General features: G+C 39.4%; 1 protein-coding gene across 5 annotated transcripts in view; it reads left to right on the top strand.

Annotated features, from left to right (window-relative positions):
• Window positions 1–13,527, top strand: part of LOC140428447 (zinc finger and BTB domain-containing protein 46-like) — a 105,942-nt gene extending 92,415 nt beyond the window's left edge. For all 5 annotated transcript variants that reach the window (XM_072514906.1, XM_072514908.1, XM_072514910.1 and 2 more), the window contains 2 exons: window positions 1,779–1,954; window positions 11,139–13,527. In XM_072514906.1, coding sequence (XP_072371007.1) covers window positions 1,779–1,954; window positions 11,139–11,927 — 965 coding nt within the window. In that variant the 3' untranslated portion in view covers window positions 11,928–13,527. The remainder of the gene's footprint in view (window positions 1–1,778; window positions 1,955–11,138) is intronic.
• Window positions 13,528–14,824: the final 1,297 nt, after the last annotated feature.

Genomic DNA, 14,824 nt, shown 5'->3' with positions numbered 1-14,824 from the left:
TTAGGATATCCTAAGGACATGAGCTTTATTAATGTAAGATTTCCCTTTCTACTTTTTATTGCCATGCTTGAGCTTAATGTGCTTAAGGAATTATACCTTGTCTAGACTTCCAGCTAATTGGTTTTATGTACTCCAAAAGGAAGTGACTTTTCTGCATCTTCTCTTACAGAAACAAAGTGAACATTGAAACTGTTCAGTACAGTGCAACTTAATTTTTTCAAAAGCTTCATATTAAATGTTGACACTCCGAACTCCCATTTTAATCCTGCATTGCCGAATAGTTTAAGGAATCTTTTCATACAGTCCGGTCAATCGCAGCAACTTTGTTAGGTTGGTTAGTTTGTCGAAGTAATAAGATGATTCTCCTTGAGATCAAATCCAGGTCTCAATTTGTTTTTTCAGTTTTGGCTAGTATCCACCAATCAGTTTTGAGAAGGAAAGATTGGTTCATCTGTAATTAGCATTTATGACCGTGATGTCAAAAGATTAGTGCCTCTCTGGGTATGTGACCTGATGTTAGAAATTAATTGCAGTGATCACTGCTGTCGTTTTAAATCACCGATTTTAGCCTAACTATCCTGAACCATGTATATCAGTCATCAAGACATAATTGGCAAGCCTTCTGCTGCCATGTAGATAAATACGCTAAGCACTTACTCTCGCATGTACTCGTATAAATTCATTTGAGTTGAATAGCTCAAGGTTGTCTAGCCATGTGCTTTGAGAAGAGTAGGTCACACTTGTTTTTTTTTTTTTGCCTTGTTACTTGTTTCCCATGAAAACATTTGGGTGTCTGGTTAACAAGCTGTTATTCACGGATAAAAGTAGTCAAATGTATTCAGAGTTTGGCCTCTTTTCCTCTTCTCCCCCAATGTTTCATAGAAGATTTCATAGAATTTACCGTGCAGAAAGAGGCCATTCGGCCCATCAAGTCTGCACCGGGCCTTGGAAAGAGCCCACACCTACACCCTATCCCCATAACCCAGTAACCCCACCTAACCTTTTTTGGACACGAAGGGCAATTTAGCATGGCCAATCCATCGAACCTGCACATCTTTGGACTGTGGAGGAAACCGGAGCACCCGGAGGAAACCCACGCAGATACGGGGAGAACGTGCAGACTCCGCACAGACAGTGACTTAAGCCGGGAATCGAACCTGGGACGTTGTTCTCTTTCTTCTTTCCCCAGCCCCCAATATTTGTATTTGGATTTTTTTTTAACCTTAAGTTGAAAAATCATTCCTCACCATATTTTTGTGCATTATTTCTGTATTTTTATTCTTCCTGCGAGGCAGGAACTTCACATAAACTTTAACTGGGAGCTACTTTCATCTACTGCAGTATTTCTGTTTTTTCTCCTTTTGAGACCAAAAGATATTTATTGGCAGAGGGCTTTATTCATATCCAATCAACCACTAGGAATTGTCCAGGGAGGCTGATTATCTGGGCGTTTGTTGAGGAGTTACATATCTCTGCAAGTTCCCAACTTTTCTGATATCGTTGTTCAAGTCGGGCATTTTTCCGGAATTGCAGCTTTCCATGTAAATCCCCCTCTCTTTGGTTCAGCACCGTACGACAATGCAGTAGTTTCCTAAAATCTGAAGTAGAAAACTTGCTCTGAAAGTGAATATGTATCCAAAAGGTTATCACTAATGAAAAATGCAATGTAGGCTCCAGTTGGTTCAGATGTTGCCCACCTGTTGCAATGTATAAATAATTCATACTGAAAAAAATCATTGGTTCAAAATTAAATCAAATTACTTCTTCACATTTTACAGTTAACGAATTTACTGTGATAAGAAAGAAGTTCAAGTGTCCATACTGCAGCTTCTCTGCTATGCATCAATGTATCCTGAAGCGGCACATGCGCTCACACACAGGTGAAAGGCCATACCCTTGTGAAATCTGTGGCAAGAAGTTTACTCGGCGGGAACACATGAAAAGGCACACATTGGTAAGCATTCTTCATATGCATTCATACCAACATTGAGCACTGCGGACTGTATTTAAAGCATACAGCATTGTTTATAAAACTAGTTTTAACATTATTTGAATGTTTTACAGGACTGGCTGCAACCAATAAGTTTTGTTTGAAAAGTCTTGGAATTGTTGATTCAATGAAATTATGAAACAAATAATTATTGGAGAATAATTGCAGTGCTTGAGTGTCCAATATTCTTTGCTTGCTTTGATCAAAACTAGATGTTAAATGTAGGATCTAATTATTTGGAAATTTTCTTTTTTATATCATTAAAATGTGCAGATCATTTTTGAATCTTGAAAAAATGATTTTTGTTCATTTTGCACTATGAATGTTGAATTCCTTGGCTTCACTTTATCATTTTTCAGACCTTGGAAGTGGTTAGAGGTATTAGTTTAGAATGAAGATTTGATGCGAGTGGCATGTTAAACCTGGGGATTAAACTAGGTGACTAGTTGATTTTGAAAACAAAGATCACCTATGTAGATGGGATGAATGTGAATTTTATTGGGCCTTAAATTAAAACAAGGGCCAGCACCTTTGCTGCAACTTTGTTAACCAAACATATTGTTTTGTGATTTGTGGGTTACTTTTAGACCAATTTAAAAAAAATAATAAATTAGCCATGGGATTTGAGCTTCGCTGGCTAGGCCGGGATTTGAGCTTCGCTGGCTAGGCCAGCAATTTGTTCTCCATCCCCAATTACTCGTGAGAAGGTAGCAGTGAACTGCCTTGAACCATTGAAGTCCATGTGGTGTAGATATACTCACAGCGCTGCTAAGAACGGAGTTCAGGAATTTGAACCAGTAGCAGGAAAGGAATGGCACTATAACTCCCAAGTCAGGATGGTATGTTAGAGGGGAGCTTGCAGGTGGTGATGTTCCCATGAGTCTGCTGCCCTTGGTCTTCTGGGTGATATAAGTTGCAGGTTTGGATGCTGCTGTTAAAGAGGCTTTGGTGAGCTGTTGCAATGTCTCTTGTGCATAGTACACACTGCTAATACTGCGTAGTGGTGGATGGAGTAAATGTTTTGGTTGGTGAATGGGTATTGTTAGCAGGTTGCTTTGTCCTGGAACGTGTTGAGTGTGCTGTTCTTAAGTGTTGTTAGAGCTCATCCTGACAAGTGGAGAGTGTTCCATCACACTTCTGACTTTTACTTGGCGGTGGACAGGCTTTAGGGAGTTACTCACCTCAGAATTCCCAGTGTCTGACCAGCACTTGTAGCCACAGTATTTGTGTGACTGGTCCAGTTCGGTTTCTGGTCAATAGTAACCCCCAGGATATTGATAGGTGATTTTGCCATGTAATATCATACCTGCCAGGGCATGAAGGTGGTTTGGAATAATTGAGAAATTGTATGCCATGTTTTAGTGTATAATATTGGTGTACAATAGCAAGTGCTGAACAAATGACAGGTTTGCATCAAAGTACAAGCAATCCCATACCCAAGTTGAAAGTCAGGAACAGGGCTACTTGCTTACTATAGACTCAAGGAAGACATTACACAATCACTGCAGTATAAAAGAAAACTGTATTTCCTCTAAACTGAAGGTTTATTTGACAGATTTGTTTTCTTTCTTATTGGTGCCCACTGTTACAACAGATAATTCTTCAATGCTCTCAATGAAAACCTAATCCACTGAAAAACTTGCATTGTAAATAAAATGGGTATATTAAGAAAAGGAATTCCAGAAATTAGTGTGTGAAATATTGAGAACCATTGGCTGAATTACAAACAACAGAATCAAAATGTTTTTAATATTGCTTCTCTTCACACCTAGTATATACACCTAAGAGTAAAACACCATTGAGCATTCCATACCAAAGGTCCTACTTAACTCCCCTTCCAGATGTGGCTAGTTTAAATTTATTTAATTTAGTAAATTATATTGCTGTTATCGTGGCTGATGCCACTCCCTCCATTGAATTGAAGTTGATTGAATGGCACGGAACAATTATATGATTCATATTTCTCTCCACTCCCTCTCAATCTGACTTGTTGCTTTCACATTCACTCTTCCCTGCTCCTTGCCACATTTCGATGTGTATCTGTTACATTTTAAATGTAATATGTGGAACAAGTATATAATTGAATACTTAAGTAATGGCAGTACATTTTACTCCCCTGGTGGACAGTTTGTGTTAAAATGTCATGAGCATTTCACGATGAGAGAATTTAATCTTAGACTTTAAAATCTTGCCACCTAGTTCCAAGCAATGGTTGCAATTGCTTGCAATGTTTACCATATTTGTTTCTCAGTAACTGAAATTTCTGTCACCGAAAATAGGAGTTTATAAACAAAATGAGTTTATAAATTATATTTTGCACATTGCCATTATTGGACATGCATTGATTAGAGTCGCACAAAAATAACTTGAGAAAATTTGATACCAAGACCATGGGCCCCAACAGCATCCTAGTTGTAATGTTGAAGACGTGGTCCACAACTGACCATGGAGCAATCCAGGAGACCATAAGACATAGGAGCAGAATTAAGCCATTTGGCCCATTGAGTCTGCTCCGCCATTCAATCATGGCTGATATTTTTCTCATCCCCAATCTCCTGCCTTCTCCCCATAACCCCTGAACCCCTTATTGATCAAAAACCTATCTATCTCTGTTTTAAAGACACTCAGTGATTTGGCCTCCACAGCCTTCTGCAGCAAAGAGTTCCACAGATTCACCACCCTCCGGCTGAAAGAATTCCTCATCATCTCTGTTTCAAAGGATCGTCCCTTTAGTCTGAGATTGTGTCCTCTGCTTTTAGTTTTTCCTACAAGTGGGAACATTCTCTCCACGTCCACTCTATCCAGGCCATGCAGTATCCTGTAAGTTTCAATAAGATCCCCCCTCATCCTTCTAAACTCGAACGAGTACAGACCCAGAGTCCTCAACCATTCCTCATACGACAAGCTGTTCCTGTAAAGCTGCAAACTGGCAGCGACCCAAGAATGTAGAAAATTGTCTGGGTATGTCCCATCCACAAAGGAGTAGGACATCCAGCCAATTATTGTCCCAACACTCTACTGTCAATCAACAGTAAAGTGGCGGAAGCTGCCGTTGACGATGCTATCGAGCAGCCCTTGCCTATCAACAAGGTATGAAGTTTGCGTCCTCCAGGGCCAGACCTCATTTGTCCAAAGCTGAATTCTAGAATTGAGGTGAGAATGATTGGCCTTGACAACAAGGCAGTATTTGACCAAATAGAACCATAGAATTCCTACATGCCATTCGGCCCATCGAGTCTGCACCTATCCTCTGAAAGAACACCGTATCTTGGCCCACTCCCCCGCCTTACCCACAAAACCCCACCTAACCTACACACCGTTGGACACTAAGGGGCAATTTTGCATAGCCAGTCTACTTAATCTGCACATCTTTGAACTGTGAAAGGAAACCGGGGCACCTAGAGGAAAACCATGCAGACACCGAGATAATGTGCAAACTCCACACCCAAGTCTTGAATTGAACCCGATCCCTTGTGCTGTGAGGCAGCAGTGCCATCATCAAGGAGCCCTAGCAAAGCTGTAGTCGATGGGAAACGGGGGAAAGGGTTGCTACTGATTGCAGTCATACCTAGCACAAAGGAAGAAAATTGTGATTGTTGATGACCAAATATCTCAGCCCCAGGATATCATTGCAGGAGTTCCTCAGAGCAATGTCCTAAGCCCAACCATCTTCAGTTTGTTTGCTGATAATTGTGAAATACTGTTTAGAATGAACAGTATGCAAAACATGAAGTAGTCTATATCCAGGCGCAGCAAGACTTGGCCAACGTTCGAACTACAGCTGATAAATGGCAAGTAATTAGCACCATATAGGTTCCTGGCAGTGACCATTTCCAAAACTCCAATTAGATAGCTTGGAAATGAAGAATAGAATTGAAATCCAAGCTTTACACTATTTTATAAGCTTTCACTTACAGTGACACACATTACAAATATGTACCTCCAAATGTAGATATTTAGGAATGCAAGTTAATCCTCAGTTAATGTCTGCTACCGGAATACAATTATAGACTAAATTAATATATAATTAACACTCTTGACTTCCCAGAGATTTTTTCAACATCGACAAGGCATGAGCCAGGAACATGTGAGTACTTCCCACTTGTCTGAATGAAGGTAGATGCAGCAATATGCAAGACATTCAATACCTTCCAGGATAAATTAGCCCCCCTTGGTTGGCACCCATCAACCACCTTAATCATTTACTCTCTCTACGAATGCACCATGACTGTTATGTGTAATATCTGCAAGACACACTGCCACAGTTTCTTTGACAGCATCTGCTGAATCTGTGGCCTCTATTATGTAGAAAAGAAAGGGCAGCAGGCAGATGGGAAAACCACCACCTACAAGTTCCCCTTTCTGCTTGGGTCACTGTCTGTGTGGAGTCTGCATGTGTCTCCCTGTGTCTGCGTGGGTTTCCACTGGGTGCTCCGATTTCCTCCCACAAGTCCTAAAGACGTGCTTGTTAGGTGAATTGGTCATTCTGAATTCTCCCTCAGTGTACCTGAACAGGTGCCAGAGTGTGGCGACGAGGGCATTTTTCACAGTAACTTCATTGCGGTGTTAATGTAAGCCTATTTGTGACACGAATAAAAGATTTATTATTAAGTCTCACACCATCCTGATTTGTAAATATATTGCCATTCCTTCATTGTTGCTGGGCCAAATCCTGGAACACCCCTCTAAACATCACCATAGGTCGTCCGACATGATACAGATGGCAGTAGTTCAAGAAGACTGCTCACCACCACCTTTTCAGGGGCAACTAGGCATTGGCAATATATACTGGCTTTGCCTGCAACACCCACATCCCACAAGCAAATTAAAAAACAGTTGGATAGGAAAGCTCAGTTAAGTCCACATGACATCCCTTCTGTTGTGATGCCTTCTGCATGAAGACGGCAGACTCCTACTCCCTTGGTGTCATATTGTTTTCTTGAAGAGGCAAACAGATGGAAAGTTTCAGTCGGGGTGCAAAGGATTTCAGGGAAAGAGGTAGGACATCAGTGCAGGAAGAAAAGTAGACTGGATACCATTCAAGATTTCTACAGAGCAGAAGGAGGAATATTTTCTAAATCAAAAAACAAATAAACTCTGGTTAGAGTAATGGGGCAGGGCAATGAGAATTGGACCATTCCGTTTTGATTGATAAACTGAACTCAGGGGCTAACAATAATCTTAAAATGATATTACGATCCCAGACCAGACCCTAACAGTGGCTCGTATGCTGGACCGAACCCCCAATATATTAGTTTATTTTAAGACTGTGCGGAAAGAATGATTTGCTCCAGAAGTTATTGCATGAAAAAAATAGGACTTTGGTGTATCTGAAACAAAACCTTTATTATAATTACAACATTAAATGTTTACCCTTCACACCCGAAAAAGAACAGCTTAACACAACTATACAATTTCCCATTAAACATCAAGATAAGAAACGTACAGCACTTAATCCACCTTAAAATTAGTAGGGCATAGAGTAATACTTGTGGTACAGAACAGATTCTGGCTCTTGTTAGAACCCCTTCAGACTCTGGCTGAATATCTTCAAATAGCTGCTGTTGTCTCAGCCTCTTTGTCTTCAGACAATAATGCTCTGCTTTAAAAAGATGATTACTCTTTTCCCTCTCCTACTGGGAAAGATAATTGCCTTTATCTCTTGTCTAAATAACACAAGGGTTGCCATATTAGACTTCACTTTCTTTTCTCAAAAACCCTGTCCCTCTCCACAGCTTTCTCCAAAACGGCACCTCTCACAGCTTCTCAAAATGTCCTTCTGCATTCTTGGCTCCACCCAGCAATGACCTCATCTCCCCAAGCTAAAAAAACACATTCTCTCTGCAGGCTACAACTCCCCAGACATTTTCCCAGACAAATCACTCGGCATTAGTCCAGACTGAAAAACACATTTCTTAGTCAATTTCACCTGCTTTTCCGAGAAGCAAAATAAAATCCTTTTTAAACCCCTCACCACTGCAAACAAGCACATTCTAACCCCAAGCTTTTAATCCTTAAATTGTCCCAATATGTACATAAGAACTAAGAGCAGGAGTAAGCCATCTGGCCCTTTGAGCCTGCTCCGCTATAACGAGATCATGGCTGATCTTTTGTGGACTCAGCTCCACTTTCCCGCCCGGACACCATAACCCTTTATTCCTTTTTTCTTCAAAAAAACTATCTTTATCTTAAAAACATTTAATGAAGGAGCCTCTACTGCTTCACTGGGCAAGGAATACCATATATTCACAACCCTTTGCGTGAAGAAGTTCCTCCTAGACTCAGTCCTAAATCTACTTCCCCTTATTTTGAGGCTATGCCCCCTAGTTCTGCTTTCACCCGCCAGTGGAAATAACCTCCCACATCTATCCTATCTATTCCCTTCATGATTTTATATGTTTCTATAAGATTCCCTCGCATCCTTCTAAATTCCAACGAGTACAATCCCAGTCTACTCAACCTTTCCTCGTAATCCAACCCCCTGAACTCTGGGATTAACCTAGTGAATCCTCCAGTGCCAGTACGTCCTTTCTCAGGTAAGGAGATCAAAACTGAACACAATATTCTAGGTGTGGCCCCACTAACACCATGTAGAAACCAATATTCCTAACATGTTCCAATCGTCACATTGCCCTTTCCCAGCTTGTCAAATGCTCCTGCTGGACATCATGTGTCACCAGGTCCAAATGACAGGAAATAAATATCTATCGCATTGTAATACAGTTGGGTTTACGTACATGTCCAGACCTGCTTCAGTGGCAATTTTAACACGCAGAAACAGGTGATTTCATGTTACACCAGTTTCCATAAAGTTTAGCTCTTGTGCATATTGATTTAGCGAGTTGTGTGTTTAGCTTGTGTGCATTTGTGCAGACACAGGTATAAAATGATCTTAATGTCTGGCTTTCCTTTCTGAAACGGAACCGGATATTTGCATACATTTTATTGACTTCAAATTGGCCTGAATAATTCAAAGGCAGCTACGATTCCCTGCATTCCCACTTGAGCAGGGCAGGTAGGACAGGTTAAAACTAAGTACTGCACATGTGTTTTTGAGTAGTGCCATAAGAGATCATACAAAAGAGATAGAAGGAAAAAGATCAGCTGGTCCATTGAGGAAAGCCCACTCAGGCATGTAATCTCCTGACAGGGCAAAAAAGATTTAAAAAATAAACTTAAGCTAGTTCAGAGAAAATAAAATGCTTGGAAACTCTCTGGAAGGTAGTCAAAAATAAGTTCCACCTTTATATAATATCGATGACAGGTACATTACCCTATATCCCTACCCTATATCTCACTTAATGTTTGTACCCACTGAGATCGGCCTTCTCCAGGAGCTGATCTAGTTCCCGTTTTGGAATGTGTGTAGTGAATCTGTACCCACTACACCTTTTGGCAATGTGTCAAACATCTTAGACTCTTGAAAAAGAAAAAATTCAGGTATTTGACCTAGTTTCTTGCTTGTATTCTTAACTTACATTCATCTTTCTCTCCTATTCTAATAGTCTGTCGACATGCAGTCTAGTCCCTTCATCATTTTAAACTCATCAATCAAGTCTCCCTAAGGTCTATGTTTTTCTAGAGTAAAAAGACCCAGTTTCCTGAACCTGTTATGAGAGCCAAAGTTTTAAAACTACATACTCATTTAATGGCCCTCTGAAACTTCTCCAGAGCCTTTTTGTGTCTCGTCATGTGTGGTTTTGAACATTGTGCTGTTCTTTGTTTTATGGTGAATCATATGCAGTCCAATACTCTGGCTTTCATCATAACATCTTCACATCAATCTGTGCATCTATAGTGGCTATTGCATTTTAAAACTTTCACAGATTTTAATTCAGATTCAGCACTCCATTTACACTTCATTTAATTTGAATTAAATGTCACCCACCCCCTACTCCATTGCTTCAAAATCAGATTATCACTTTATTTTCCTCAAGGGCTCTGCTACCAGTAAAGATTTTTGCATCATTGATGAACTTGCAGACTGTACCCACAGTGCTTTCATCTGGATCATTGTTGGAAATAGTGAAAACTAACAGTCTTCACAGCGAACTCTATTTGTAAATAATTTCTTAACATCCTCTGGCTATGAGAACAGAACTAATTCTGTAGGCAACACCGGATCTCTTCTCCTATTCCAAAGTATCTATAAAACCTAGTAAATATACAGCTCCATTTGAAGACTACATGTACAAAACGGAACATTGCGGATGTTGGAAATCTGAAATAAAAAACAAAAATTGCTGGAAATACGCTGTAGGTCAGGAAGCATCTGTGGAGAGAAGCAAGTTAACATTTTAGGTCATGCTGTTCTGATGAAAGGTCATGACCTGAACGTTCGCATTTGTTTCTCTTCATAGGTGCTGCCTGACATGCTGGGTATTTCCAGCATTTTTTTGTGAAGGCAATATATGTTCTTCAAGAATACATTTTGAAGAAACTGAAAGCAAATTCTCAATTCTTTATTTATTCACCCATTATTCTGCCAAATGGGTGAGAACAGTTTGGACTGTAAAACCCACTGCTACTGCTTGTGAGTTGTAGAGATAATTTGTAAGACCAGTAGCTTCATTTGATAATTTGTCTACTTTTTTATGGCCTACTTCAACCTCTTTTGGTAGAGATTTGTCAATCTCAAATCTGTGCCACGGTAAAAGTATTTCTTGACTTGCGCTTAGTGGTATTTGATGCTGTCAGGTTGCTTGGCCAATGGTTCAAAAAAGATTGTTGTGAGTAGCTGAGTCAGATAGCCTTGTACCCTTGAGTTACAGAGAGGAAAATCAGTCAGTCTCCCTGCTTCAGAATATTATCTTGATGACCCTGTTGAGTGTTGTATGTTGAGCAAGGAGATCAAATAACCTGCTGACACTTGCTGTTCCGGCTTATATATTTAAATAGTGACTGGTTCTGAGAGACATTGAAGGGTGCCTCGGAAACCGCCCTGCAGCAAACTGTAGGAGGTTAAATAAAATGGTGATGGAAAGATTTTCTTAAAACTGCTCTCTCATCACATCTAAGTTGCTCTTTTGTGATCTCCAAAACCATTTTTACCAAGATCTTTTTCACTGGGTACTTTTTAGGGGTACTTTTTGGGTAGAATCCATTTTTAAAGAAAAAACATTAACTATGAATTGTTTTATTTATTTAGGTGCACAGCAAGGACAAAAAGTACGTCTGCAAAGTCTGCAATAGAGTCTTCATGTCAGCAGCCAGTGTTGGCATTAAGCACGGCTCTAGACGTCACGGAATATGTGTGGATTGTGCTGGCGGAAGTCTGATGACTCAGCTAGACCAGGATGGTGCAGATGAGTCTCCAGATGGATTGTTTTCTGCAGAAAACCCGTACCCTGATGAACATGGGGAAATCCAGTACCCCGATGAACATGGTGAAAGCCAGTACCCCGATGAACATGGTGAAAGCCAGTACCCCGATGAACATGGTGAAAGCCAGTACCCCGATGAACATGGTGAAAGCCAGTACCCCGACGAACATGGTGAAAGCCAGTACCCCGACGATCAAGGGGAAAGTCAGTACCCCGACGATCAAGGGGAAAGTCAGTACCCCGATGAACAGAGTGAGAGCCAGTACCCCAACGAACAGGGGGAAAGTCAGTACCCTGATGAACAGAGTGAGAGCCAGTACCCTGGCGAACAGGGGGAAAGCCAGTACCCTGATGAACAGGGGGAAAACCAGTACCCTGACGAACATGGGGAAAGTCAGTACCCTGAAGATCATGAGGACAGAGAAAGGGAGGTTGATGAAGAAATGGCAGATGGTGAGGAGGATATGAAGTGGAAGGATGATGATGTGATTCCACAGGCTGATATAATTCTGGAAGATGATAAGGAGGTAATCGATTCCCAACAAGACCAAGAGAATCAAGAAATTCCTGTAGCAGATGACAAGGATTTTGGATGGATTTCACAGGAAATGTAGCCCTTGGGTTACTTTTACATTCTTGAGTGCATCAGTGCACCATAGTTCTTTAGAGTGCTAGCTGTTTCACTAATGTACATGTTAAATTGTAGTCGGGCAGTTTTACAAGAACATTATATTTACAAAGAATACTATTCAAAGATATGTACACCACAGTGATTTTTCAGGTTCATTGTCCACTTGTGAAATTTAGGATTAGATGTTAAAACTTGGGGCATTTTACCAGTGGTTCTATACACCTTTCCTCCTTAAATTTCATAATATTTTTGAAGAATGTTGGTAAATTTCGAGTTTTCAATCATTTTCTGAGATATTGTCGTCCTTTAAAATTTATCCGGATCCGGATTGCCCATGTACATGCAGGATCCAAAGCACATTGCTAACTGTTGAGAGATAATGAAACAGCCATCGAGTAACACAGGAATAACTGTTTGCTTCCCAAGTATCAATCTATAATAGTTGAAGTTATCATTCCCACCTGCAGCCCAAAAATGCATATTGACGTGAAAACCCCATCATTTTGTGTGTTAATAGATTAGACATCACTGACAAATAATGCATAAAAACAAGAAAGGTGTACATTCCCAAAAAAGATTCTCCACTTTGCAAACAGATGAGACATTCCTTCATTCTGTAACGTCTCTGTGCACACAAATTCTATCATAGATTTAGTTTTCTGAGTTAGTGCATTTTAAGAAGTGTTTCATAATGGGGCTTCTTTGCTATGGCGGGTGTGAGTCATGTGCTGCGTTGTGTTATTTTAACATTTCAATGTCTATTTTTTGGCCTTCTCCTGGAGATTAATTTTGGCTGTGTCATGACATGAAGCTTTCACAAAGTTCAAAGCTGTGCCAGCTCTCTATGTTCTAGACAAGGAAGTAAGGAGTTAACTTATTTGTTGCATTGATAAAAAGGTAGCACATGCTTTTTTAGTTATAATATACACTAAATACTGAATATATACCAAATTATATGTTTTAATAGAATTTACTTTGGATACTTTACTGATGATTTTTGTTTATCATTTAGAAAATGCAAAAAAACTGGAATTGTTCAATATATTTCAGAAAATCAAAATCTTATCATGTTTTGGCTTGTTAATGGTAATATGTGCAAATCTTTACTAAATTAAGCCATAACTATGGTTACTTTTTAGAAATCTATATTGTATTTCAGATTTCTGCCTTTTACATTAAGAGTTTTGCCTGATGAAAGTTTTTAAGAGTGCTGTGTGAGTATGCTCTCATATATTTATTTTTTCAACACGCTTTCAGCTGGATTTGTTAAAAACGCTTAAAGCTGTTGAAATCTTCTCTGCTTGGAATATTATTCTATATGATACTGACTTTGTAATTATAAACCTGTGTTTGTATTCAAGATGTGTTTAATATTCAGAGTTAGTTATGAGTAGTGGGAGAAGATGACTGTGCATTGTACTGATCTCTGTAAATGTAGTAATTACTTTTTTTTTTAGGTGATTATGCTTTTCTGTATCTTAGGCATGCCAAAGGTCTGCCTAAAGTTCATGTGCTGGGAATAGCTTGGATATACTCACACCCAAATCAATCTTAAATAAACCGGGAAGTGCTGCCAAAGCAAACCATTGCTGTGCTCGTTTCGAAGCTTTTCTGTAATATCTAACTTTGAGTGCTATGTTTTATTCAAATATAAAGGCATGAGAATGCAGGATGTGTACTTTCAGACAAGTGGTCATGTGCACTGCTTTTGAGAGTAGTATTTCAAACGTAATAATTGTTTTAAAACTGCCAGCTATGGAATTTTGCAGAGTAAAATAATGAAGAATTGCCATGGATTGTTAGGGCTCTTAATGTTGCACTGACCTCCTTCTCTCTGTTAGCTCTAAATTACTGCCCTACAATTGGCAGTAAAAAACTGATTAATTTATTTCAGTGCAAAAGGGTGACTTTTAATCCATTGTTTCACTTTATACATTTGAAAATATTGAAAAGTAATGTTCTGGATAGAATCGTTTTATTGGATTTTGTGGAGCTGTAACAATATAATGAGAATCACAGCTTTGCTATCTCAGGCATGTACACTTTGGAGAAGCATGTCAGTCATTATTTTTAAAGTTAAGAAATATCTGCCATCTTCGAAGTTCTGCTCTGATAACCTAACATCCTGTATGTGACTGTTTGCTTGTGTTAGAACTCTGCTTTGTTCCTGGCTGAAGAACTAGAATGCCCTTTGTCAGGTTTTTAAACCGAGGAGGATATTTCTGAATTAATCACGTTTTGCTTGCATTACAGAAATGAAGCCTAGCAAGATGTGAATAACAGAGTTGATTCTGTCTTTACACTGAAGCAATTGATAGCACTTACACTCATCAAATATACTCTCCGTGTGCACAATTGTCAAATCATAAAAAAACTGAAAAGAAATACAGATATGCATAAGCAATTTCATGGAATTCATCTAAAAATTTTCATTTAATGGTCCAAACAACTGAATATAACTGCAGTGTGGTGCAGAACAATATTGGCAGAGGTATCTAAATAAATTGCCCATCCACCGGATCATGTTTGATGGATGGTCTTTGGCGAAACAGATCAAAATTTCTCATTTAAAGAAAATTCTGCTATCAGTAGTTAGATATGTAAAAAAACCTCCTTCAACCTAACCATTTTTATATGAGCGTGCTTGTATGCAATATCTGTAACAGTGGCCAGATGGGGTTCTAAAATAACAGGTTCAGTTGGCTTCTTTTCAGCTAAAATCATAATAAATATTACACGGGCACCTATTTTAACATAGAAGTTCTGCTCAATGAATTTGGCCTGACTTGGCTCAGCTAGACTAACCTTGTGGCCGTTTCAGCCAATGCTGCTTAGGTTTAACCTTGAAAGGCCTAGATTAGAGGCAAGATCAAAAAGGCA

This window comes from Scyliorhinus torazame, chromosome 8 (genome assembly GCF_047496885.1).
Source record: "Scyliorhinus torazame isolate Kashiwa2021f chromosome 8, sScyTor2.1, whole genome shotgun sequence".
Lineage (NCBI taxonomy): Eukaryota > Metazoa > Chordata > Chondrichthyes > Carcharhiniformes > Scyliorhinidae > Scyliorhinus > Scyliorhinus torazame.
This window is presented reverse-complemented; position numbering and strand designations above follow the sequence as displayed.